This window comes from Mugil cephalus, chromosome 1 (genome assembly GCF_022458985.1).
Source record: "Mugil cephalus isolate CIBA_MC_2020 chromosome 1, CIBA_Mcephalus_1.1, whole genome shotgun sequence".
Lineage (NCBI taxonomy): Eukaryota > Metazoa > Chordata > Actinopteri > Mugiliformes > Mugilidae > Mugil > Mugil cephalus.
Window position 1 is genome coordinate 16,451,201 of NC_061770.1, and position 23,730 is coordinate 16,474,930.

Genomic DNA, 23,730 nt, shown 5'->3' on the forward strand with positions numbered 1-23,730 from the left:
ATCATTGTATAGGTGGCATGTTTCTACAAACTGAGCTTAACAGAAAGGCCCTTTGTGTCCAGTGGCAAATACAAAGTTGTCTTGTAGCCAGAGAGACTGCAGTATGTGACAACACTTAATTCAGCAGAGCCTAAGAGAGATGTCTTCATGTCTGTAATATAAATTCCCCTCCTTGTTCTCAGGCTCCGTAATCGCTCTGTTTTGGCTTACGACTGCAGACACAGCTGGAAGCGTTCACATCAGCTGTCATGTAGAAAAGAGAGCAAATTGTTCTTTTTTGAATCGTCACTTATTTTTCTTTCCCACTAATCTCTATTCCCTTAAGACTTTTTTTTATTTATTTTATTTTTTTATCAATCTAGCGTACAGGAAACAAGATATGTATAATATAAAGTCAGTTTTTCCAAAGTAATTAGTAGATAAAAAGGAGGCCTCTTTAAGAGAATACTCATGCTTTCATACTGCTGGCAGACAGTATCACATTTAGCAAAAATGTAATGCTTACTTCAGTCAAACCTGTGCTTTATGGTCACAGATCAGTACCCATACATCCTGGTTCAGTTTATGTGTGCGAAGAGATGTGTTTACTGCATGAGAACACATGGTTAAAGTCTAATGCGTTTCTTCATTGAACTCTTGAGAGGTATTTACTTTAGAGCTGACCTCAAGTCAATGAGTTCTCCTTGGTGGAGGGGAAGTCAGCCACAACACTAAAAATATAAGTGATGACCAGACATGTCTTTGTATTTGTAGTTTCTACTGGCATGGGGAACTTTAAACTCCAGTGTGAAACTCACAACTGAACTGATTTTATGAATAATTACTCTTAGTAATCTTCTTCAATGTAACGTCTAAGAAAGTAGACATTTTGATTTTATGTTACTGCTTATAGGAAAACTAATTGTTATGTAAGGATCTGGTTTAGTGGATTAACCGATTACAAGTCAGGGTGCAAAAGCGATTTGATGCCATTGCAGAGAGCGCATTATGGTTGTCCTTAAAAAGCTCTGAGTAACTATATTGTGAAAGGTGTTACGTGTCCGGCGAGAGGCTCATTGGTCACGTTACGAAAATGTTTTTTTGTCTGAATTGTAGATAAAATGTTGTGTAAATGCACTGCTGAAAAGGCAACTTCCAAATCAGGAGTTCATGTTACCATTGCTTCATGTAGTTTCATCTTTCTGTAAAGGAATGAAAACAAAGGGGACAAGGTTTCCAAAAGGTCAGTGAATTTACTCCAACTCGCATATGAACACACACTTCCATTTGTGTCATTTGTGAAACGGTGTCTCACCGAAATGATCCTCTAATTTTTTTTATTAGAGTAATATCTAAATGTATACTGAATAAATATATATTTAGATAACATTGTTAAATATATTTAGTTGTAATCAGAATATGGATGCAGACATATGCTGGAGGTACTTGATCTATAAACAGAATATTTTATAATGTTCCGATAACAGCTGAACTCCGCATAATGTGTGTTGCCCTGATAGTAAAATGCCCTTCATGCTGTGTCCCTGAGTATCACTTTATGCAAAACAGTTTCTCTTATAGGTAGCTCTGAAGATGTGAGGTCCTCTGTCGTTTTAATTTCTATGAAAATAAAATGGCAAACAACAGTTCTGGCCTCCAAGTACTAGCCCCTCAAACCAGTGAGCATTTTTTTCCCAACCACCGATATAGGGAAAAATGTTGCAGATATGTCTCAGTTCCTGTTTCACTATCTAGCACGCATGAATTACATGACAAAGCTAAATGATTTGGAGAGTAGAAAGGCATCTGGCAGATGCTATATGTGTTGTACAGAGTCGAAATTGAAAAAAACAAAAACAAAAGAGCCATGGCTTGACAAAACTCAAAATGGTAACAGAAAACCACTTTCAGTACAGGGCCACGTGCAAAACAGCCTCGACAGACTGTCCCTTTAAACATGTAGAATAGACAAAGAACAACATAGTTTGAGACTTTCATGAACTCTGACAAAAAATAATTTCCTGAAGGCATTTGATCACACACACACACGCACGCACGGTATCATATACAGAATTGGCTAACGGCTATGTCTACAGCTACATCCCTTGATGTAATGCTACTTTGCACTCGATGGTGAAATCCTCACACAAGTGTAGTGTTGTTGAAATAAAATAATGTCATCGCATTTAATTGCAAACATCATAGCGTCATATCCTCATAAAACCTACCACAGAGAGACATATATCTCTCTCAGATTTCCATAAATACTAAAAAAAACTAATTCAAGTCACTGCAGTTTTTTCACGTTCACCCCAAGCAATTCAAGTAGTTTCACAATTCTGTTGTTTCCTAATAAGAGCGTAATCACATAGCTATCCTTTATACATGATATCATCACAGTGAAACAGTCTGTGGAAAAGAGACTCATTTTTGGCTCGACGAACGCTTGGACTTTTTTTTTTCTTGCTCCTTTTCCTTTTCTTCTTTGAGCTTCTTCTCCCTCTTTCTCTCCTCCTTGGCCTCTTTGTACTTCCAGAGAGGAGGCTCCAGGTAGCCCTTTTGCCTCTTCTTCTTTTTCTCTTTCTTCGGCGTGGGCTCCCCAGATTTTGTCACTTCGATCTTGGGAATGCAGCCTGAGGGGAAGATGCTGTTCCTCTGCGCCATGCCGCGGGGAATGAAGCCTCTCGCGTTGCCTGGTGGCATGCTCTCCTTGCGCTCCTGGCAGCAGGAGGTCAGAGACACAGAGGTGGCCGACACGGGTGTGGCGGGAGACGAGGTGACAGAGCCGTTGCTGTGAGACACCGTGCTCTCCTCCAGCTCCTTGATGCTGTGCTTTTCGAGCAGTTCAGGTACGGCGAACCGTCGCTTGCCAATCTCTGGGGGGCTGGTGGGACATAGCGGACGGCAGCCAGTTGCTACCAGAGGGCTGTGGATGCTTGTAGTCATCCGCACCATATGGTCCATGACCCCATTGTCTTGGGGGTCTTGAGGGAAGTTGAAAGAGAGGCTGTCTTTTAAGCGTTGCCTCAGCTTCTGGCTGGCAGTTTTGGCAGCAGTGGCCTTTGCTACCAGTTGTGTCAGGTCAGGCCACTCAGGAACGTAGCTCTCGCAGAACTGCTCGGCAACAGGATGAGCTTGCAGGCGACGCAGTCTGTTCATGGTCTCCCACCTTCCTGTCCTGAGGACCCAGTCCTTCAAACCCCTCCCTTGGACAAGGTCCATTGCATTCATGTCTGCACCTGCACATGCAAAGTGGAAGAAAATAGCAGAAAGCTATGAGAAAAGAAAAGGAAGTCGTTTTCCTGAATTTTCCTGGATGCTGGTGAATGCGAGAAAATTTAATACCCTGTCAACTCAGTATAATAACCCCACCATGTGGTCACTTTTGTAGCACAAATCTTTGAGTGGATATCTCGCATAAATCTTCTGGAACAAATCAGGCCATTTCACAGCGTGGCAGAATATGATATACTGCAATTTGCAGTGAGAGGAAGACAGTACATTGCATTAGGCCGAAGTCCTGCAGATTTGCTTTATCGCCATCAGGTTAATAGTTTAACCCATTATTGAGGGAAGACGGTCAGTCTTCATCGTTCATGACCAAGACTATGCCAGTCCACCAGGTGAGTAATCAATGCTTAACACATCACACTATAAATATGATTAGATTATAGATTAACGTCCTCAGTCTCTTTCTGACGTAATTAAACTGTGAATAGAACGTGGTTTGAATTTTTATAGTGCCACCTGAAGCTCTCCCCATAATGGACTAATCCCCACAGTCTAGAGAAAAAACAGATTAGTTTACAGATCAGCTGTCCCGGGTTACCCTGTTTACCCTCACATGTGTACGCTATTGAAAGAATTGGGTATACCTTCACGTATCTGTGAAGTGTATGCCGTCATTAGTCTACGTTTTTGTTTTCTCTCGAACCGTATGAAGTCAATTTCAACTGTCATGCTTTCAAGAGACTTCATCTAGTGAGACTAGAAACTTACCGTGCATTATCAAGGCGCTGACGCACTCTTCTCGACCCTGTAGGCCTGCCTTGATGAGGGCTGTGAAGCCACGGGGGTCCCTGACCTCAGTGTCCACCCCAGGGTAGTAGTTAAGGATATAGTTCAGGATGGTGATGAAACCTGGGATAAAGTAATGTATATTAGTATTCCAGGACTGACTGAATATTAATTAGGGTTTTTAGTGTTAGTATGTCTTCAGACTTGCCGGCCTGGGCAGCGATCATGAGGGCAGTGTTTCCATCATTATCTTGGTGGTTGATGTCTATTAATGGACATGTGTGCAGCAGGGTGACGATGTCTACGAAGCCTTTGTTCACAGCCAGCATCAGCCCGTTCTGATGGACAAGGAGATAAATTGAGTATTTATTGTATATTTTTGCAGAAATATATGCTCCCATATTGCATCAAAGTCTTTGCGTGACATAAAAAAAGTAAAAGTCCTCACCCTGCCGTTGATGTCCAGCTCCATGGCCTCTTCTTTCGTGATCCCTCTTGTCATGATTCTGCGCAGGGATTCAGGGTCATTCCTAGCGCAGGCCTCGTACACTGTTTTAGGCGGCTCTGTATTCTGGTCATCCCTTTCGTAGTCGGGAAGCACTGAGTCATCAGAGAGCACGCTCCCTGAGTCAGAGTCGTCCAGGAGGATCTCTGAGTCCTCGGATGGGCCGCTGCCCAGATGAGGATCATGGTTCGCAGTAGCCATTGTAACCCCTCGTGCCTGGGATCACGTTTGGGCGTCAGGACTGCTGCACGGCAGCCATATCTAGAATGAAGAAAAAAATCAGTTATAATCACGGAAGCGAAATGAGAAACTTGGATGTTATTGTTATTTTTTAACCGTTCTTATTGTCTACAGTACATCTGCTAGTTCACATCTTACTGCCAGACTAAGGGCAGCTATTGAAGTTAGTATGTTAAATAGATCTAGTCACCTGAGAGGGCCTTGAAGGCATGATGCCTAAAGAGGATGAGGAGCTTTACCTCACCTCAGCCCTCCTGTCAGAGAGGCTGATCCTTAAGCCTCTGATGTAAAAGACATGAGGCCTTCCTGCATCACATACTTTTTGCTGTTTGTCTGCTCATTCGCCTCAGCATATCAAAAAACGGCAAAGTGTAAAGCAATTGCCTCTCAAAAAGTAAACAAATAATTTCACTACATTTAACGTGGAGTGCGTGAAACCGCAAATAAATAAGAAAGATATCTTGAGGAAGCTCTGTCTGTCAAAGTAGTGTGTACGAAGGCAGAGTAGAAGGACAAGTGTTCTGGGTTGAGAGAGGACATATGGTGCCGGAAGCAATGGGAGGCCAGTCGAGTGACAGCATCTGTCATAGTGTCTGAACAGTGTCACGCGGCTCTGGAGTGGAAGCACACTGGGGTATCCAGTGGTTTGCTAGAGATGCTTTTGCTGTTTAGAAGAGCGCGATAAGAGCCTGACACATTTGTTCTGTTGACAAATTAACTGTAAAAATGCTGTCAGACCACATCATAGACACATATTCTTACACAGAATTAGCTTTGCACCTGTTGACGGTCACATTAATTAAAAGTTAGTAGAGTAATAGTTCTGTGTCTTGTTAATAATATCTTGTTAGATGCCTGCTCAGCTCGCTTTACCTCAAAGCATATGCCTACATTTCAGTCTCGTGTCATGCAGACGAATGCAGATTTTTAGCACGACACTCTTTCCACTCTCTCTTAACGCTGATAATGTGGCTACGCTTCCTACTGAGCAACGAAGGGCTGCTCTTCTGGCAGTCTGGCAAGGCCTCTTCTTCTGCGTCCTGAATACAAGCTGTCAGTTGCCTTTTAGCCGTCGAGATGCACAACGAAATGCAACCGTTTGTCCCAAAGTGAAGAAAAACGCAAACAATCACAGTGCATGTCAGAATAGTCAGAGTCTCACCCTAAATCAATCCAGCCATGGGTTAGTCCTCTTCTTGTTTCTCTGGTTTTGAGTTTGCTCTTTAAATCATTGTCTTATACTGGACTTCCACTCTTCCTTGTGGCGCTGAGTTGCTGCTGGTCAAGTTTCCCAACCTGAGTCCAGCTCTAGCCTTCCCCCCTCCCTCCATTTCTCCTACTGGCCAGTTAGGTTGCCTCATCATCCAGGTCCCAACATAGACTTTGCTGTCCTAAGTCAGGCTCTGGCCCTCTCATCCTTATTATAGAAGATTTAAGGATTAAGACAAAGAAACAGACTGCAGTCAACCTTGCTCCCTTTACAGTCCACTGAGTTAGCCTGCTCTCTCCTTCTCCTCTTGCTCTCTCACTTGTCATCGCCCGCTCTCTCTGAATCTGCCCATCCACAGCTCTCTGCTGTCCGTCTGTTGTGTCAGAGCAAAAGCTCCCTAGCTGTTCAAAAAAAGTGCTATGACTGAATCATGGAGGCTCTGCTGCCGAGGACCCTCTGCTTGAATAGTCCCAGTGTGCCTTTGCTGGTGTGGGTGTGGGTTGTGGGTCTGTTTTCCATTGGAAATCCATTTGCTGGTGCAACAAACTAACCCTAAGCCAGAGGCCCTCGGCAGTAATTATTCCCATAGCAGGGATGATACATGCAGATATGATAAGATGCAGATAAGCAAATTGCAATCACTGTTGTAAAACATTACAAAGATCAGGCATAACATTATGACCACCTAATATTGGGTAGGTCTCCCCTGTGCCTCCAAAACAGTTGTCAGTCATCAGAGGGTGTCCTGTGGTGCCTGATAACAGAACGATGTTAGTCGGAGACTTTGGGTCCTGTAGGTTGAGGGGAGGGGGGCTATGTGGATCAGACTCGTTCCAGTCCATCGCACGGATACTTCATCAGTTTGGGACCCAGAGAATTTGGAGGCCAGGTCAACACCTTTTTTTTTTTTTTTTTTTTTTTTGTAAACCGTTTTTGTATGTGTGTGTCTGCTGCCATCAAGGAGTGTCATTGCTGTGGGGTGGGGGTGCCTGGTTTGTTCTGGTCTGGTCTAGGTGAGTCCAAAAGTTTTTAAATTGTCACAAGGAGGTCAATGTTATTTACCTCTCTTGTCATAATGTTGTGGCTGATCGTGGTTTGTGTCCACTTTGCGCATTTTGGGATTCAGATCTATTGTTTCCATCCATAGACATTTAATCATCTCAAAGTCCCAAATGTCTAACCGGTAATCATACGGTGACCATGACCTTTGAATATATAGAGGGCTGAGTCAAGAATAATGTGGTAACAGGTTTATTCATAGCATCAACGACTCAGCCGTGGTACGCAAGGAGCATGTAAACAGATTAACCCTCATGTGGAATTGGAGTAAGCCTTGATTCTGTGTGTATGGTTGTAGATGGTATATGCTCCTCTCTGTTAGAGGGATGCAGACTGCCCCCTTTGGATCAAACCGGGCAATACAGAGCCTGAAGGTGAGATCAGTAGCTCATGCTGTGTTTGTTAAGCAAGATATTCAGACAGCTTACGAAATATAGCCACAACATTAATCCCCACTGTAGGTCACAACTGTTGTCACCTCCAAATATATCTGCAAACTTAAAAACAGGGCGCTCCTTGCTTGTTTTCAACTTACATGTCCGTGTTACTTATAACTGCTGTTGCAGTGTTATTAATGAACAGCCTTATTTCAGCATCACATTGGCACCACCATCCGTCTTAGATGAGTAAAGCCATCGCAATGACGTGGACACCCATTCAAAAGAGTTAACAAACAGGTAAAATGTTGCTGATTGCAGTCAGGAGTAGCCGACATCACAATCCCACCAAATCCCATCAAATGCCCCAGGCAATCCTTTATCAGAATCCGCCTCGGTGGCTGTGAAGCAACAGATCCGACCTATAGCATCGCACCAACCCTGACCTATTGCTATGTTTAGCCACGGGCCTGAGGCGAGTCTTGACTCCTCACTGATATGAACCACGGGAAGAGTTGCCTGGGGGGAGAGATTGTAGCTCGTGAGACCAAAACAGAAATGCAATTGACAGGAAATAATTCGGAGGAAAGGGAAGCCAGTGTGGCATGACGGGGCGGGGTAGCGAGTGAGTGCGCGTTTCCCTTTATCCTTTCAGGAATACGAGGACGGTCAAGCTGCTTTGCCAGAGGAGGGCAGCATAGCACACACAGATAACGGTTTGTGTCTCGGCACTCAGGGTAACCGCTCTGGATTCAAAAAGTAAAAAAAAAACAAAAAAAAACAACAACTTCAAAACAGATATTATGAATAATTATGAATCTGGTGTAAGAGCTGAGGAACATTTTGTTCTGATTCCCACCTCCTGATAGTGCTCAGACTTTCCTTTTAGGGTCAGAGTTATTTTCCTCCTATTCTGCAAATTCCTGCAAGACTCATTCACTCATCGCTGCATAAGGCGGTCCAACTGCTCCCCAGACGCCACAGTACCCAGCGCAAGTCAGTGGTAGAGAGAAAGAACTTGGAAAGTAGCTTGGAACACAGCGGACTAAGTTTAGCCAGCTTAGTGACTGATTCTAAAGACAGCCATGTGCTCAGCTAATATTAGATTGCTGGCAGTCTCTCCACGACCAGCACTCACACCCTTTGAGCATTTGCTATAGTATTTCCATCTATGTAGCTAAAGACAAAAACCCCTCGTGCTGCTTATCCTAAAGCACCTAAAAGCCTCTGGGAATCAGGTGAATAGAAGGAAGCTGGGAGGAAACAGCTGAGCATGTTCATGCAGGACAAGGAGGGGGATTTTGGGTGATTTGGGGAAAGTTATTACATTGGGAAGTGGACCTTTGCGGGTGTTTGTGCTCTGACTCAAGCTGGGTGAATAGCAAATACTGTAATTAAAGCAGATGATACGGTCGGGAGGACTTGAACCAGAAAATGAAACTTGATTTTGGCCGGCTGGTTTGAGTTTGTGAGGGAGACATACGCAACTATACAGAAGGTTTTCTTCTTGGAGTTTCCAGAGACGCAATTTACATGTAGATTTTTTTTTTTTGTTGTTGTTAATGAGAATCAAGTTATTTTGAAAAGTGGTTATAGTATCATTTGTCAGTATTATAGTTTGTTCTTAAATTACCAATCGTCACTTGTGTGCAGGCTTCAGTTTTAGCCTTGCTAGCTTCTGATCCACAGCCTTGACCTCGAGCTGGTGTTTTCTGTGAGCGATGTGGAAACTTTGCACGAACGTATAGTGGTTGTTGAATGTAATTTTAGATCCGTTCAGCTCCACGGTTGCAGTTTTTTTAAATGTTTCACATATCTTGCCTGTAGCAGTAATTTCTCTGAGGTCTTCACCGCTGTCATAGAATTACTGAAAAAAGCCCTGATGAACTAACTTTGAATTTAAAGATGATGTGAGACATAGCTTCAAGTTACTGTTATAAATCAGGTTTAACTTAATAAAATAAATCCGTTCTGTCTCCTGACTGAAATGATGTGGCTGAAAGATGCAAAGCGTCTTCATTTGTCTTTTTGTAACATGCATTATTGTAGCTGCTCTCCTGTATATATATATCAGTATCTGCCATGACAAATCTAAATCTAAATACAATGCACTGATATGAAAAAGAAAGATTCCATACTATTATGTCAATAACAGATTTCACTGTCTAAACTGAGAGTAAAAACCCTCGCACACTCTGAAACAATGATCCAGTTTGGTAGAATGGAAAACATTTATTATATTAGGTATTTATGTTTCTTAGTTAATTATTCTCGTTAACTAATGAAAAGAAGTGTGAATGTAAGAGGGGGCGTACTTCACACTATTTCCTCCCGACTCCTACACTTAAACTAGAATATGACCAAAATATCTGGTAGCCCTATTTTGTGAGAAATAGAAGAAATAAAGTTTTTTGTAATTTAAATGTTAATTACATCTTATGTAATATGTTTCCATAAGTTAAAACAACAGAGACACCAGACAGTATCTGCCAATTTTATTTAGTTTTATTCGTTGATCGCCTACAGCCAATATAAAAGGGTCATGCCTCTTTTCTTTTTTTCTTGTTTTTACTGTAGAGAGTTTAACCAGTCACAGTATGGAAAGCACAGATCTTACTTCCAGTGTTAATTATCGCTGCGTTTTAATTAGGTCTCCCAGCAAGCCCTGGCAGAGAGTGAGCCAACATAAAAAATACCAGGAAAAGGAACACAGCGAAACAGAACTGAAGCCACCGTTAGACCGCTACTTGTGCCATGATCTTATTATTTTTATTTAGTTTTTCATTGCTCTGGAACCTGATTAGATTATACTTCTGTGTTTTGTCGTGCCTCTCAAGTGTGACAAGCACTGAAACGTTGAAGTGATAATTAAATGAAGGCAACATAGATGGGAATGACTTCAGAATGTAAACTGACTAAAAGTGTGAGGAGCTCAGGCTACACTGAGACTGAGACCGAAAATGCACCCAGCGTCAGACAAAAATGACAACAGCAGATTGCATTAACTGTGCTAAATATTTATTGAATTTAGCAGTAGAGAGTTTCCAAGTGGTTAAGAGACAAATACTCCATGAGGAGCTTCTGATTTACTACAAACACTGCAGTTTTGAAAAGATTTCCAGGTTTCTTCAGCTCAAGGTTGATGCCAAACCTGCGACCAATTCCTCAGAGGATCAAAAATTAAAAGCTTTCTGCCTTTTATAGCTTAAGTAGACGATCGTTCAGTTACAAATTTTAGAATAAGTGCACACACGTAACCCGGGGTGGAAGCACAAAATGTTTTATAGGGTAAGAATGCGAGTGAAAATAAAGTATTTAGGAGAATAAATAATGAACGCTTGATGTCTGGGCAGGTTGCCTTCGGTTTTAAGATGCATCTGTAACGGGTTGGGATGTTTTAGATTTGTGCTCTAACAGGATTAGACCAAATGAAAGTTAAGTAGTGTAAAATAAACATCTGACTTCAAGTGACATAATTAATCCATCCGGCTGCTTTCGTTTTATATGGTTTACAGGCAGCTCAGGATCACCTGTAGTCTTAGAATGACTAGCCATGTTGGTTTCCTTCCACCACTGGTCCAGACGAACATGTCCGGATGCGCTGACGTGCATGGTCGTGTCAGGATGAGTTTGTCCCGCAGCATCTGTCAGTCAGCAAATGGCAAGTTAATGACAAATTCTCATTCAAGCTGCCGCAAACAAGCGACGACACTGGTTTCAATCAAAGATTGCTCAAAGTTAAAGAAGCTGAGTAAGACGCGTGTGCACCAGTTGACGTCCTCTTAAACGGTTAAGCTTCACGGGCCGTGTGTTCATACCTTATTTGGGGCTGCCCTGCTGCACAAGAGTTCACACAATCCATGTGTCACTGCCTGAGACTTGGGCAAAGATGAAGAGAGACTGTTGGGTGCCCCGACAAATTCAAAGACCAGTGGAGGAGGAGAAGTAAACAGAAACGGTTAAGATAGTTTGAGATCGGAGGAGGAGAAAAAAAAAAGAAAAAGAAGAAATCCAGGTGGAAAAGACTAAGAGGAGGAAAAGAAAGAAGAGTGATGGAAGGAGGTGAGGTTTTGGGGAGGGGGTGGTGATCTCCTGTAGCCAATGAAGAACAAGAAAGGAGGATTTCAGGGAGGGTGGTATGCTCAGTCACCACCACTCTGCGTTTGAGCGTTCACAGAGGACAGAAGAACTTCACAGAGACGTACCGGCACACTGACAAGTCTCCTCATTTAGGAGAGTAATAGAAGAAGAAGAAGAAGAGGAAATAGGACTCTAGCAAAAACTCAGAGCGGGGCCCGAGGAAATGCTCTACATGTGCTTCCAGGTGAAGCTTCTGCTGACAGAAAGTAGGCATTCACTAGAGTAAATCAGCGAGGCGTTTGCAGCCCTCTCACCTGTGCGCGCTAGGAGACGGTCGGGCTCTGAGGCTCCTGTCTAAGTGCACGCTGTTGGCTTCCAGACAGACACTAGCCCTCCTCTTCCTGCATCAATTATTTCTATGCATGAGGTTTCCTGTGCGACCGGTACAGTCAGGCGCTGTGAAGGAGCAGGAATCACGAGGACAGAGGCGAAGCGATTGCATCGGAGTTGGGGATCGAAGGTCGTGACAGCAGAGGTGAACAGTCTGAAGGGGTTTTTTTGTTTGGCGTTGGGGAGAATGAAGGCGCTACAGAAGAATCAAGGACGCACCGACCAGATGTTGGGAGCCATGGCTGACGTTCTTACCTCCGTGGCCATGCCCAATCAGCAGTGGGTGAGTTGTTGCGCTGCCGGCTCTGTTTGTGTATTTAGTTATGTCTGTTCATATGAAAAATGTCAGATTCAAAGAAAAAAAGAAAAGGGCATGTGAAGGTATTTTCCAGAGTTTGATATCTATTACTCTTACTCATATCTGTGTAATTCATATCATTGCTCACCAAGTTTATTTTGTGTCACCGCTATAACTTGGCCTTAAACCTAAAATGGTCAAGGCAGACCAGGAGAGGGAAGAGAGAGGGATGGAAGGGTTGCTAGTCTCTCTTCAGTGCTCGGGAGGAATCTTGGATGTTTCCTAGGAACAGGAAGCAGAGTAATGGTGATTAAAACATCTGACCATAAACAAAGTCATGCAGGTCTAATGCCTCACTGCAATCCTGCAGCCCTCCATCATCCCCTCCCTCTTTCTCTCTCTCTCTAAATATATATATATATATACACACACACACATATATATATATATATAAATTTACTCTTTACGTGGTCTCACAAAAAAAGCGAAAACATCACAGGTCATATGGTTTTGTGATGTGATGTGTTTCCTTGAATCAACTCCCTGCTAATTTCCCATCTTAAGTTCCATTTAATCGCTAACCTACTATAGAGTGCCATCGTTTGAATTGATTTACACATTATGAACGTTACTATTGGCTACGTTTTGGCACAACATCTGGAAATTTAAACATACAAAGGTCAGAGTGCACTGGAAGGTCCCATGGATTTGTCTTTGAAGCGCTAATCTTGATCAATCATTTCCTCCCCTGACAGATAGTGGTAAGAACCATAACAGTGAATCTAATCTCCCTCCACCCCTGCAGAGGAGCGATAACTGTGTTTGCCCCCTGTTAACCCCTGCTTTGGCGCGCTAAATCCAGACTGGTGCTGCCGCTCGAGAAGCAGTTCTTATCCACGGTCTGTGGCAGAAGTGGGACCTCGTTTCCATTGCATTCTTGTCTTGTGTGTAATGGAGAAACAGATGAAAAAGATGCAGGGAATTGTGGAAAAAATCAGCCACTGGTATAATGTTATGTGGTTATGTGACCATAAGTACTCTCTACAATCTCACAATCACTTCCTCATTGAGAGCAGGGCTCCACCGCTGACAAAGGCATCTCTGTGTGTAGCTCTCGGAGGGGGGTGAGGCAGACCTCCCATCAAGCGAAGAGGAAAAGGGGCCTGTCCAGGGCCAGTGGGAGCCAGAGGGGCTGGACTGGGAGCAGCAGGCCGCTACTACGGAAAACCCAGAGCGGAGAGAAGGAACAGGTAAGACCTGAAGGGGAGGCGGCGAGTGTGACGAAACGCTTTGCGACATCCGACTAGCGGCGCTATCCAAACACTGGCCCTCACCAAACCAGTCGGACACTCGCCGAAACACAAACTTGGGGCGTCTGAGACGTCTCAGGTTTCTCTGCGCTGACATTTAAAGTTCAGCCTGTTCTGGCATGTTAGCCATATGTGAATCAAGACGGGCCTGAGTCCCATCTGCCATATCTGATGGCGGTCATTAGGCTGTAATAACTTCAGGGGAAAATATCAGATTGGAGTCACCTGAGCGTTAGTGTTTTACTCTTATTAAACTCCACCCTCTGTATCCCCTATTAGCGCTGATAGCAGTAAATTGCTTTGCTGTAATGTACCATACAAGTACGTGAGAGGGAAGAGAAAGAGTGCTTGTGTGTATTCGCAAGCAATACTTTCCAGATGGGGCAAAAAAACACGCTCAGTTGCCTCTGCTCCCCTTCTGCCTCATCACTGTTGCTTGAACTTCTTATTCTGATTTTGCTGTGAAGGGGTTGCGTGCGTTTCCATTTTCCTTGAGTGGAATGGAACAAAAGGGGCTTTGTAGCTGGATCTGGGTTTGGGTTAGAGTGAGTGTGTGTGTGCGTGTGTGTGTGTGTGTGTGTGTGTGTGTGTGTGTGTGTATATATATTGGAGGTTTGTACCATGTGGCTGGACCACTAACTGTTGTGCTGAACAGTGTATGGCTTACAGAAGGGGTGTGAGTGAGGCCAGAGGAAGCTGTCAGCGATTCTTATCTGCAGTGGTCGTGCTCAGGCGGCGCATGCATTCAACGCGGCCAGATGTTATTTCGGGTCAGAAGCTCAAAAGCAGCAAAAGCAGAAGGTAGAGACGGCGTATTATTCAGGCGCACGCAGAAAAGGATGATGACTGAAAGGAAGATTGTTTATTTCAAGACCGGGCGAGCTCCTCTGCTCAATTGTTTTTGCGTAGCCTAATTTCCCTGGGATGGGAAATTGAATGGAAAATCAATGAAACACAAGGCGGAAAAAACATCTGAACCACAACAACAAGATACAGATTTTGTCTTCAAAGCTCAGAGTAGGTGAAGTAATGAGTATTTTCATATTTAGAAAACCATGACGAACGATAGCGTACAAAGAATCTCATGGTTGGCGGTTTAATCCATAAATAAATGCATTTTAATTTGAATCTGGGCTGCAGAAGATATATATATATATATATATATAAACAAGAATACACTAATCATCATTTTACTGCGCTATTTACAGGCTTTTAACATCTAAGTTGGAGTAAACCAGCTTGCTTATCAAAAACATTTTTTGTACAGTCACTATTCCATTTGTTTTACTTTTATCAGAGATCCTTCTTGCCTGTGATGCTGTGATATACACTGTATTACATTTAACATAGTAATTACTACACTTTCAGACGTGTCGAACAGAAGTCCTGCGTGTGGACAGAAGATGGGCCTCTTCTCTTTTTTTAAAGAGTTTGTGGGACCATCTGTAACGTGTTAGAAACAAGATGCCTTGTCAGTAGCTTCCTAGGAGTCACAGTGCCAGCCTCCACGAAGTCAGATTTTAGTTCGCTGTTTTTTTTTTCTTTCCCAATTGTTCCATTGCACTACTTTGCTCTTCTTCCCCTTCTTGCATTCCAACAGTCAGAGTCAGCCCTTACCCCTCACCACTTCCCTCTTTTCATTAGATTTATTAATAGGATTCCCATTAGCTGTTATGTTACACACATATGTTACCATCTCCAGTACATGGAGCTGCTGATCATTTTTACCAATTAAACCTTATCAGCTTCCGTCATCCATATCCATACAATAGTTAGGACTGCTTTTCCGTCACACTGACCTCATCACCGCGATGGAGGGCCGCATGTGTCGCAGAAAGATGCACGAAGGCACATCAACAGGAAACAGCGCTGAACCTGTAACAATAACATTTTTTCATGCGGCCCCGTAAAAGGAAAATGGTCATTTGTACGGACGCGCACACACACACACACACACACACACACACACACACACACACACATTGCGTGCCTCCGCCGAACCTTAAATTAGCTTGTATATAACTGGAAATAAGACGCCATGATTATGATTTATGGGAAGGGTGATATTCTGCGAGACACGCAGTCATGTTGGAGCACGGTATGAAGAACACGCCTAATGTTCTCTGTACCATAAATTGCCAACAAACGTGATTTATCGTTTCATCCTTTTCGTATTAAAGTCTGATGTGTGTTCTTTAATCTTCACAATTTTCTACCAATTTCCACATATTCTACTAATCCATTGTTGGAAATACTTGGAAATGCTGGTACTGGTGCAAAAAATCTGCATGAAAACATTTTTATGTGAAAGACTATATGCTCAGTTTGTCACTCATCTGTTTATTACAGAATAAATTAAATCATTCGCAGTTCTCAGAAGCAATCTGCAGGTGAAATGTGCAGAAAATCCAAATGGCTTTGTCCATATCGGGTTTTGTGAGAGACTGGGAGAGTGTGCCATCCGAGGACAAGTGCTGATCCCCGAGGACCCTGGGACCGAAACTGTGTGTGTGTGACCTTAAATGGGCAGAGATCAACCTGAAGCTGCATCTTAATATTGTGCTCTAAGGGCTGGAGATTAGATAGCATTAGCCCACACGACTGATTAACCTGCGTTTGTTTACACAGCTCTACTGTTTCTCCCGGTTTTCACCGCAGTGCAAACATCATGGAAAATAACTGCGGTATAATTATAATAATTATAATAAACAAATTAATCAGGTAGGTGTAACTAGAGCAGCTGTACCAACAAGAATATGTGCCTAAAGTGTATGGACATCCTATAAATAGCTGCATATCGGCATATAGTGTGTCAGCTTATTACGAACAATTTACGATGTCCTCAAAGGTTTGAAACGATACCTGTGCTGACTCTGTTATCTGCACCTATGGCCCAGGTGGCTTTTGACATCAGGTTTAAGTAGATTTAAGGCGCCTTTGATCTGGAAACACTGGGCCGATGCTTTCTGCCCAATAGCTAAACTTTTGGCCACCTGAGGGCAGTAAAAAGAACACGTGAACACATCATTGAGATATCACCTTCCGAGTTTATGTAACCACCTCTTGCTTATTTACACGTCCAGCAGTTGTGGAGCAACAGTTGCGACTCACACGTGGAGAATGTGCTCTCGGTGCAGTGTTCCCCTTCTTTGAGCTGTTTGTTTTATCTCGTCAGATTCTCAAAGGAAACATGTGGCTTTTTTAGCTGAAAAATGGTCTCCTATGTGCACCAGCTACACGGCAACTGTTGCCTGTTTGTTGCTGAGAAGGCAGTGTACAGTGAGTTATAAGAACATTGCTTTCAGCTGCAGCAGGCAGCTGTTTCCAGTGAAAAAGCTATGCGATGGGGGAGAGAGGACCAAAAACAGTAAAGTTGGAGGCAGGCAGTTAAATGATGAGCTGGGGCTTGGTATGGAGCTGCTGCTTCTCTGCGGTTTCATCACTATATCTCTCACTTGTCATTGGACATTTCTGGTATTTATTTATATTTATTTCCATATTTTATATAAATGTAGAGGCCTATTAGGCTCTCAGTCGTCCAGGTCATGGTATATCTTGGCTTCTCGGGAACTCTACAAGTCCACTTACCTTTCTTGAATGTTTTTAGATATATCAGAAGCACATTACATTTATATGGGCTTCCAGGTGGTACGAACGATGAAAGAGTTCCACCTGCATCTCTCCTAGGAACCGCCACGTGGACCAGCTTCTCTTTCTGACACATCTCTGCTTACATTTGTTCAACATGAGTGTACTTGCAGAGTTCGTGTGGGTTCCCGAAATGTGGGCCAGACGGGGTTAGCTGGAAGCGCCTGATCAGGCTAGGTCATTGAGTCACCACACAGGTCATTGCACCACAGCACAGCTGACATTTAAACCAAACTGACCCCAGAGAAGCATAAAAAGAGAGACGGGCGGAAACAAAAGAAATGCAACGCATACGGTGCATACAGCATGTCCACGTGCGTTAATGTGCTCTGTGTGTCTAGACACGTTCACTTGCAGCCATGAATACTCATTTGTACTTATTTGTTTATGTAGCAGTGTTTGCAGCATGACTCAGGCTCATTTTGCAATGTTGCAGAAACACCCACTATAAATCATTTCCCCCAACAGATAATCTCAGGGGTAGTTCCCGGGTTTGCATTTGTTTAATTAACATTTTATCCTTTGGGTGGCGTTTCAGATCAGCCCTGAACGCAGTCAGCAGCACAGTCCCAGCGGTAGCGGGCTGCTTCTAGAGCAAGGTTCAGCTCGAGGGAGATAAACAGAAGGGATACTGCATGTCAGTTGGAAGGAGGGAAACGCAGACATGTTCCAGTTCGAGGGATATCCATTATGTGCTGTGGTAAAAAAAAAAAAAAAAAAAAGAGCTGATGGGAAAAGGGAGTACGTGTACGTGCGAATTGGGATCTCGTGTGTGTGCGCTTGTAATTGTGGTCGGTGTGTAGCGGTGAATGTTATGAGAAGCCAGTCTACACACGGCTGCTGTGTGTGTGTGTGTGTGTCTCCCTTCTGCTTCTGCTGCCTGAGAGCAGCGCTGCTTGGTGAGGTACAACAGTGGGAGGTGCACACGCACACACACACACACACGATGAGACACACCTGTCCGCTAGTAGTGTGGTTTAATTGGACAAAAACAGCAGCTCCCTGCAGGGCAGAAAAGAAAAGAACAGGACAGTTACTCCGTGACTTCTGCTCCGTGATGGGACCTCGGCCAAGAGACCCGAAAAACTCCCCCTCGCCGTCCACAATGCCAGTTTGCCTTAATTGGCGCTCAGCTTGGAAATGAAGGCAGGCAAAAAATAGAGAGAGAAAGAAGGGGGGCTAAGGAAGAACAAGCGAGGGAGAAGGAGGTTGGAAAGTGAAATGTAAGTGAGCATATTTTGGCAGGATGTCAGCAGGCTGATGGGGTGAGGAGAGGCTAATGTCGGTGGGGGGTTGGGGAACACACTGTGAATAAGCAACTGCAGATCTGTTGTACTGAGACTGTTCCTATTAGCTTATGTCATACGAGTTCTCTGGATTTCCTGCTTTGCCTCACCATGTGTGCTATTAAGAATAACTTTTACTCCAGCAGGGTTTATCGTATTTGTGTATTCCAGGGAAGCAACATCTAAAGAACATCAAGGAACTGATTTATATTCATAAGTCCTCCTTGATAGAACACAACCCCTGAATGTAACCGGCTGTCTGTCTGAGACACAATACTTTTTTTTTTTTTCCACAAACAAGAATACCCCCCTCCACTGAGAAGCCTTTCAGGTACATGAATAGATTTTCTTCATCTGTGCAAACATACTGTACGTGTGATTGATCATCTTTAGCTATAGTGCGTGCATGGGAGGGAGTGAGGCAGCAGAGGGGAAAGATAAAAGGAGAAAGATGAATGTGTGTTAATGCATGCCTCACCTCACTTCCCCCTGCTCCTCCCTTCAGTCCAAGGAAGGAATTTATTTTTCTCCATATTTTGTGCTAAGCTTTTGTATGTGTCTGCTGGGCCCAGTTTCTGCGTAATTTATTGGAAGGTCTCACTCCATATAGAGGAATGGAGACTTAAATGTCAGATGCACAAAAACATGCGGTTCTCAAGTAAAATAATAACGTCAGACTTGGTCATTCAGAGACTTATAATAATGTTAAATAAGATTAAATGCTATGCTGATGATAAGCTGTTTTATAAAACTAGATATTAGGGAACCAACAGTTGCAGTCCACCTTATGCAACAAGTACAAATGCCCCGCTCCCCTGCTGTAGAACCACACTCTGACAGCTTCCAACTTATAAGACAATCCTCTGCATTGACATCATGAATACTTTATCTTTTATTATTTCTCCACCGTGTAGCTGTTGTTTGTGCTGAATGGCAGTTCAGGCAGCATTTGCTCAATTTGTAATCCTGTGCCCTCTCGTTCTCGTCTTGGTGTCTTTTGTTTTATCCTCGTATCTTTTAAGCCTTCTGTTCCGCTGTCAAATCCATTGTCTCTAAACCCTCTTTGAGCTGTGCTTCTATGCTTAGACGGGGTTTGGCAGCCATATCAGCGTCAGACAACTGGAGACGTTCAGCCGAGCTGTTCAGGACTCCTCTGGTGAATTGCTCCTTCAATCACAGTCGCTTAAAGCATCCGTTATAAGCGAAGAAATTGAGAGATGAAGGGAGACCGGGGCGGGGGTGGAGGGGGTTGACAAGAGGGAGGCGACGAACCGTGATCTATCTGTATGTGTACATGGTGTTAAAGGGGAAATGAAAGTGAACTGCATCCGAAATAAAACCTTTGCTAAAGTCAAATATTAAAATGTTGCTAAAATCGGAGATTTAAGAATTCATTAAGATGCGTTTCCACCTGGCTTGCCTGCTGGGGAGCCGCCATTTTGAAGTGACATAATCAAATGCTTCACGGGGTTGGTCGCATCTCTCTGAACACCGTTGGAAATGAACGGGATGAGTCCATCTGCTTGACCATTTAACCCACGGTCTGTCCTGTATCACCACGGTGTTGGAAATGGCAAAGCCTTCACTGAAAGATGTCCAAGCAGTTTGTCGCAGGTAGGCCAAGCAAGCTGGAACCAAACGTTAAAAAGCGATATAAAACAAGGCTAAAATCATATATCTTCTGCTGTCTATCTGTCACCATCCGTCTTTCTCAGGCTCTCTGCCTTCTTTCACTGTCTGCTTTACAGCAAGATGGCGGCGCCCATGCTAAAAAAACACATAAAATCCGCTGTATTTTCTTATATGCTAACATTTGTCAATAGTGTTACATATTGTTGATAAGAGTGGAACTCCATCTATAAAATGGTTTACTTGATTGAGTGCTTCATTTCCCCTTTAAGGATTGAACTTCCTTACCTTACACGTTTTAGCCACCGTTGTTTGCTCGGCGTGTTTGTGAGTGGGAACGACACACACACAGATGTGTAGTGTGTTGCAACTGTGTGTGGTTAATGGGCGAGGCTCCTCTGTTTGCTCGGAATCGTTCCTGTAGATGACAGAAACATCCTGACAGCCGTCTGCCACCAGCCTGTCACTGTGGAGAGATGGATGCTGGAGAGACGGCCCTGCCAACCATCAAATCGCTCGACAGGTCTCCTCGGGGGCGCACGCGCGCGTGCACGTTGGTTCGGTGCCAGCCGATACTCATCCCTCTCTTGTTTCCATCGATGCCCCTGAAGAGGAAACCTGAGCGCGTACCCCGCCGCTGCCCGCCTTTGTTGCCGTAATCAGCTGGTGATTTCCACGCCGCCGGATGGTGGCCTGTGAACAGAACGCGGCGTGATGCGCCCGGGACAAAATGCAATGTGATCACACTCTGAATCATAGGCGCTGCAGCTTCAGGCGTATAAGAAACGGTGTTTGTTGGTCAGAAAATAATTGGATGTTTCTTGTGCTGGTTAGGCCTGGACTGACGTCACCATGCTCTGAATTCGTCTGTAACTGAAGCTAATGAGTCCTAATGTGGATCCTGTGTGATCTTTGCATCAAATGTAATTTACAAATCTAAATATGGTATGCTTAGTGTGTGTCCAGCTATGATTGACTTAGGTTCCACCTGAAGACTCCTCCTCTAAGATATGCACGATCATGTCTAGTACCAGGCACACATGTTTGTGGATGCACCGTGTGATCATCCGCACACTCATTCAGTCACAGAGACATTTAGCTCAGATGTACTCGCCTCGCATCACACCCACTGATGATTTTGTTATTGTTATTATTTATTTATTTATTTTTATTTTGGTGCTGATGCGTGAAACATAAAAGCACTAGACTAACGTGTGGCCACCTTGGTATTATGATGATATGCTGGTAAACCACTGGCTGATATGCATTTTATTAGCCAAAACACACACATTCATCAATATATGACAATATAAAATGGCAAATTGTATATAGGTTGGTTGCTTGGTTTAACTCAGTGGAGTTATTCATATAAAGTTTCAGTTTCATCAGATCTGAGTGCCTTGCACAGAGCCGTGCCTTTAGTCCATCGGGTTTCTTTGCTTTGACTGCCCCACTGTGTGCTACAATGAACTATCAGGCTGAGTGACTTGTGCCAGACTCACGCAAACACATGCGCGCATGCACACGTACACACCAAGAATGCCAACATTGTGAAATATGAGCCCGCCTGTTTGCTCCATGGAAACCCAAAGGGAAAAAAAACAAAAAAAAAAAACACTTTGCTGACTCCATGATCATAAATGAACCCAGCAATTCGATACGGGAACTGTCGGGAGAGCCCTTAAATTGTCACAAAAAGTCACGCACTGCAACATGCGCGCTGGAAACTACGCGCCACCTCCGCAGCCTAACGCGGTCTACCTTCTGTAAATAGCAGCGTGCATCGCGACGGACCTGGCTGTTGCTATTTCCAGGGTGAGCTCTGAGCGGACACAAGGGAGCGTGTCATTTCATCTGGTCTCTGAGTTGGATATCTAAGAGCCCCTGGAAGCATTACCTATGCCAAACTGAGACTCAACCATGTAGAAAAGAGGATAACAGGCGAGATGGGGGTGGGAGGGGGTGGGTGGGTGGGAGGCGAGAGGAGGAAACAGAGGGGAGCACAGAAACCAGCTGAGAGGAGGGAAGAGAGGAACAGAGGACAGGAAGAGAAAGAGAGAGAAAACTAGGGGAGTGGGAACCTTATCCTGGAATAGCCAGCAACTAGAGCTGCAGACTCCACCCTTCTTCTCACCCTCCCCTTACTCTCTTATTCTCTCTCTCTCCCTCTCCCTCCCTCTCTCTCTCTCTCTCTCTCTCTCTCCAAAGCAGTCTCCCAGTCTGTCATTTGACCAGGCAGTTCACAGAGGCGAGAGCTCAGCACCAAAAGATAGCGGATAGAGGGAGAAAAAATAAAAAAGAGAGAGAGACACACGCATACAGGGAAGGGAGCGCGTCCAATATAACAATAAGCTCGCTGGATTTTTTTTTTCTTTTCTCCTTTGACTGTTTACCACCAGATGCAAAAGGCTGCGAGTGTGGATTTCTTCTTCTTTTTCGCCAGACTCTCACTCTTGGTCTGTCGGATGTGGGCTTTAACTCTGTGTGCAGTCAGCCGAGGAAGGAGGATCAACTGACACCCTTTTTGGGGGGAGATTTACACCCGGAGGAGTAGACCTCTGCTCGTGTCAGGGTGAGGCTAAGAAACGAGAGGCGGGTGACAGACAGAAAGGGAAAGAAAGAAAGAGAAAGAGAGATAGAGCGCCGGGCCATGCCCACCTCTGCTCATGGTTCAGCAGCATGAAAGGGGGCCACCATCACCATCGCCACCACCGAGGCTGTGGCTGCCAACACTTGTTCCGTAAAGTCCTGGCCAAGTGTGGCTGCTGCTATGCCAGAGTCAGAGGTCAGTGTCACACACAACAACCCACACGGCAACACGGAAAAAATGCTCACAGAGCTGGTCAGCGGTTTGTTTTTGCCCCGAGGTCGATGTTGTTCTTAGCAAAAACGCTTTTGTGAGTCACTGTGTTGTTTTTGTGTGCGAGCGGTTTTGAAGCAGTAACTCAAGCAACTCAGCCTCCCCTTCTCCTTTCCTCTCCTTTCCTCTCCTCTCCTCTCCTCGCCTGCATTTATCTCAGACGTCCACCCGTGTGTCTCCTCTTATCTCTTGTTGCTTTTTTTTTTTTTTGCTTTTTTTTTTCCGTGAGCAGATGCTAATGGTTTAAATGTGAGCCTCAGTCTTCTCCCTTTGCTCTGTGCGCCTCTGGCTAAAGCAACAGATGTGTGTCACAAACACATCAGAGGAGGTGAAAGGAAAGGAGAAAAAAAAACTCCTTTCTAGAGACGACTACTGGTTGGTGAGGAACAGGAAAGAGCAGGAAAGAGGACATGCATCACATCGCACTTTCTTCCATTAGAGACCGAGGAGGAAACGGGAGACAGAGTGCGTGTGTGATTTGGAAAAGTGTCCTCATTGTGATGAGTGTGTGTCATTTGGTTATGTGTAGCACGTGGATGGATGAGGCACGCAGTGAGTGTGTGTGTGTGGCGGGGGGGGGGGGGGGGGGGGGGGGGGGGGGGGCATTCCTGTACCACAAACAGTGCGAGCTGAACAAAACAGCCATAATCCACACACACACCTCGCGTCAACTCAACACACGCACCTCAAATCGTCTCTCTCGCTCCAACAGCTCTGCTGTTTGTTGTAATGAAGGCGAGCATAAATAGCAGCAGTCCATTAGAATAGTGTGGTTGAGTAAAAGCAGCGGGTGGCACGATATGCAATAACAACGCGCCTGGCAAGAGCACGCGGCCGGCCAC

The 23,730-nt window shown here is 44.3% G+C and overlaps 2 protein-coding genes across 5 annotated transcripts in view; one reads left to right on the top strand and one right to left on the bottom strand.

Annotated features, from left to right (window-relative positions):
* Positions 1-866: 866 nt before the first annotated feature.
* Positions 867-6,282, bottom strand: ankrd33aa (ankyrin repeat domain 33Aa). The gene is made up of 5 exons (XM_047600322.1): positions 5,904-6,282; positions 4,445-4,762; positions 4,205-4,334; positions 3,979-4,119; positions 867-3,218 (listed from the first exon to the last, which is right to left on the bottom strand). The coding sequence occupies exons 2-5, from the start codon at positions 4,700-4,702 to the stop codon at positions 2,404-2,406; spliced, it is 1,344 nt and encodes a 447-aa protein (XP_047456278.1). The 5' UTR covers positions 4,703-4,762; positions 5,904-6,282; the 3' UTR covers positions 867-2,403.
* Positions 6,283-10,955: 4,673 nt separating this feature from the next.
* arhgef25a (Rho guanine nucleotide exchange factor (GEF) 25a) overlaps positions 10,956-23,730 on the top strand; it is a 44,010-nt gene continuing 31,235 nt past the window's right edge. The window contains exons 1-2 of one of the 4 annotated variants that reach the window (XM_047584545.1): positions 10,956-12,140; positions 13,267-13,405. In XM_047584545.1, coding sequence (XP_047440501.1) covers positions 11,886-12,140; positions 13,267-13,405 — 394 coding nt within the window. In that variant the 5' untranslated portion in view covers positions 10,956-11,885. Of the gene's footprint in view, positions 12,141-13,266; positions 13,406-22,040; positions 22,814-23,730 lie in introns of those variants that run through there. The other 3 variants (XM_047584537.1, XM_047584528.1, XM_047584553.1) reach the window with 3 other exon arrangements.

Coding starts and splice junctions, on each gene's coding strand:
- ankrd33aa (XM_047600322.1), bottom strand. CDS start 4,702: ATGGCTACTGCGAACCATGATCCTCATCTGGGCAGCGGCCCATCCGAG. Junction 4,335..4,444: donor AGCTGGACATCAACGGCAGG/GTGAGGACTTTT, acceptor CTTGTCCATCAG/AACGGGCTGATGCTGGCTGT. Junction 4,120..4,204: donor CATGATCGCTGCCCAGGCCG/GCAAGTCTGAAG, acceptor ACTTTATCCCAG/GTTTCATCACCATCCTGAAC.